General features: G+C 34.3%; 1 protein-coding gene across 1 annotated transcript; it reads right to left on the bottom strand.

The window, feature by feature from the left end:
* Positions 1–904: 904 nt before the first annotated feature.
* On the bottom strand, positions 905–2724 carry LOC141482080 (uncharacterized). The gene has a single exon (XM_074174660.1). It carries the CDS (start codon positions 2707–2709, stop codon positions 1849–1851), a length of 861 nt encoding a protein of 286 aa, XP_074030761.1. The 5' UTR covers positions 2710–2724; the 3' UTR covers positions 905–1848.

Raw genomic sequence — 2724 nt, forward strand, 5'->3', positions numbered from 1 at the left:
ATTCTTATACAATATGTATTGCTAAATCATAATTTTTTGAGAAGGCCTGCTTAGGCTATCAATGTCTTGTGAACTGATGTAATCTGAAAACCTACTAGGTTTTTTAATGATTCTACCCGCGCGAGTAACTTGAGTAAAGGAAGATGAGTTGGGTGATGCTATTCCCTTGTCGTTTGCAGTCTTGTCAGGAAACTGTTCCTGGTTTTCTTGACAATTTTCAAAATTATTACAATTTTTAAGGTTACTATTACCTGAGTTAGGTTGGTCAAAACTAATACTACTACTTACATTATCAGATTTTGAAATACATTCAGAAACATTGTCATTCCTTACTCTATTTTTTGTTTCCGGCAAGATGTCTAAAAGTTCCTCCGTTTCTTTGTTATCCCAAACTTCAACAAAGTTTTTACACTATTCGAAATCTATGTTTTGTGCGGAAACAGGTGGAACTTTTTGTTCTTGGATTGAATTTTTCCTGTCCACTAGAAAACTACAGTCTTTAATGAATTTTCTATTCCTTACTAGAACTGAACCACTATCAAGTTGGATTTTATATGCTCTTATCCCGACTTTTTTTATTACTCTTCCCTCTTTCCAGATGGCACCTGGTTTAAGTTGAACTTTAATGCGAGTATCGTTTTTTAGCTTTGATAGTGATTTCGTTTTTCTGTCGTAAGTCTGTTTTTGGTTTTGCTGATAATGGTCTATATATTTGTTATAAGACTTTCTATCAAAATTGTTTTCAATAAATTTTTTATTGACGTTAGGTAATAAGTCTCTGAGCTGTCTATTATATAAAATGACTGCTGGAGAATGTTTTCCGTCCACTGGTGTATTTCTCAAATTTAAAAAAGCTAAATAGGGATCTTGATTATCGAAAAAAAGCTTCTTTGAGTGTTTTTTTGATTGTTTGAACAAACCTCTCTATTTGCCCATTGCTCTGTGGATATCGAGGAGATGATACTATGTGTTCAAATTCCCACTGAGTGGAAAACTCTCTAAATTTATGATTTGAAAACTCCGGACCATTGTCTGTCATTACTTTTTTGGGTATTCCTTGTCTAGAAAAAACAGACTTAAGACTTCTTATAACATTTTCTGCAGTAAGATCACGTCTCAGATTAACCACATCAAAAAATTTGCTATAGTAATCTACTACTATCAAGTAAACTTGTCCCTCTAGATGAAATAAATCGCATGCTATTTTTGCCCACGGCAATTTTTCAACTTCGTGGGGGATCATGGGCTCAGGTTGAAGTGAGTTTGAAAATGTTAAACAGGTGTTACAGGCCAAAATCATATCTTGAATTTGCCTATTCATACCTGGCCAATAAAATGATAAATTTGCTCTCTCTATAGTTCTTTTTATGCCCTGGTGACTGTTACAATGTAATTTACTAAGAATTTCCTTCCTTAAACTCAAGGGAACTATTAATCTAGCGTCTCTGTATAGCAAGCCTTTAGCTTCCGTAATTTCAGGTTTAAATTTATAAAATACTTTTATACAATCGGGTACCTTATCTATTTTATTGGGCCACCCTTTCAAAATTTGGTTTTTTAAGGTTTGCAAAACATTATCTCTCTCTGTCTGCCTTAATATTTCCTTTCTTTTTTCTTTAGTGGCATTCAGATTCATTTCAACAGAACATACTTGAGCCTTCATTTCAAAATCGATGTTTTCATCGAAAATCTTGTTCTCATACGCTCTTGAGAGTGCATCTGCAAGAACTAGGTTTTTCCCTGGTTTGTAAATCAAGTCGAAATCATACTTACGCAGTTGAACCATGATTCTCTGTAGTCTAGGAGGACAAGAATTTATAGGTTTTTTTTATGATACTTAGTAAAGGTCTATGATCTGTTTCTACCGTAAAACGTTTTGAGAACAGAACATACTGAGAGAAATGTGTGACACCAAACCAAACCGCTAGCAACTCCTTTTCTATTTGCGAATAACGTTTTTGTGTTTCTGTGAGTGCTCTGGCCATCTACTGCATTGATCTTATCTAAAAAAATAAAATTTGAGGCAACTGACATGTCTGAGTTGTTATCTATAGTATAAACCGGTTTTTTGAAATTTTTGTTTTTCGAACTTCGACAACATGAACTAAAATGGTTATAACCTTGGCATCTTGTACATACTTTACCGTATGCTGGACATTTACCCTTAATATGCCTATAAGAACATTTTTGACATTGTAACTTGTGCTTATTATTAGATTTAAAATTGTTAAAGTTAGAATAACTGGTTTTGGTATGTCCATTAAACCCATTTTTATTAGGGGTTGACCTTTTCACTTGATCCACTCCCTGTTCTGCTGAAGAATATCCCTTGCTGCTACCATTTGATATTATTTTGTTCTTCTCCCTCACGCTCTCGCTTGTTATGCAGATTTTGATTGCATCGTCCAGCTTCTCACAATCGGACTGGAGTAATTTTTCCCTCAGGTGGTCTGACTTAATCCCACAGATTAGGATGTCTTTAACTAGACTTTCTCTCAATTGTTCTAACTCACAAGAGAGAGACAAATTCTTTAAACTTGTGATGTATTGTTCTATAGTCTGTCCTTCCAGCTGTTTGGCTGTTAGGAATTTATGTCTTTCGTACGTGAGGTTACGTTTTGGGTTGAAGTATTCGTTAAATTTGGTAAGTAAAATGAATATTTTATCTTTCTCGCCTTCGGCAAAATCGAAAGTATTGAAAATTCTCATACCTTCATCGCCTAT

Source organism: Leptinotarsa decemlineata, unplaced genomic scaffold, assembly GCF_025532065.1.
Source record: "Leptinotarsa decemlineata unplaced genomic scaffold, Ldec_3_MD MMD2_tig00000690_RagTag_RagTag, whole genome shotgun sequence".
NCBI lineage: Eukaryota > Metazoa > Arthropoda > Insecta > Coleoptera > Chrysomelidae > Leptinotarsa > Leptinotarsa decemlineata.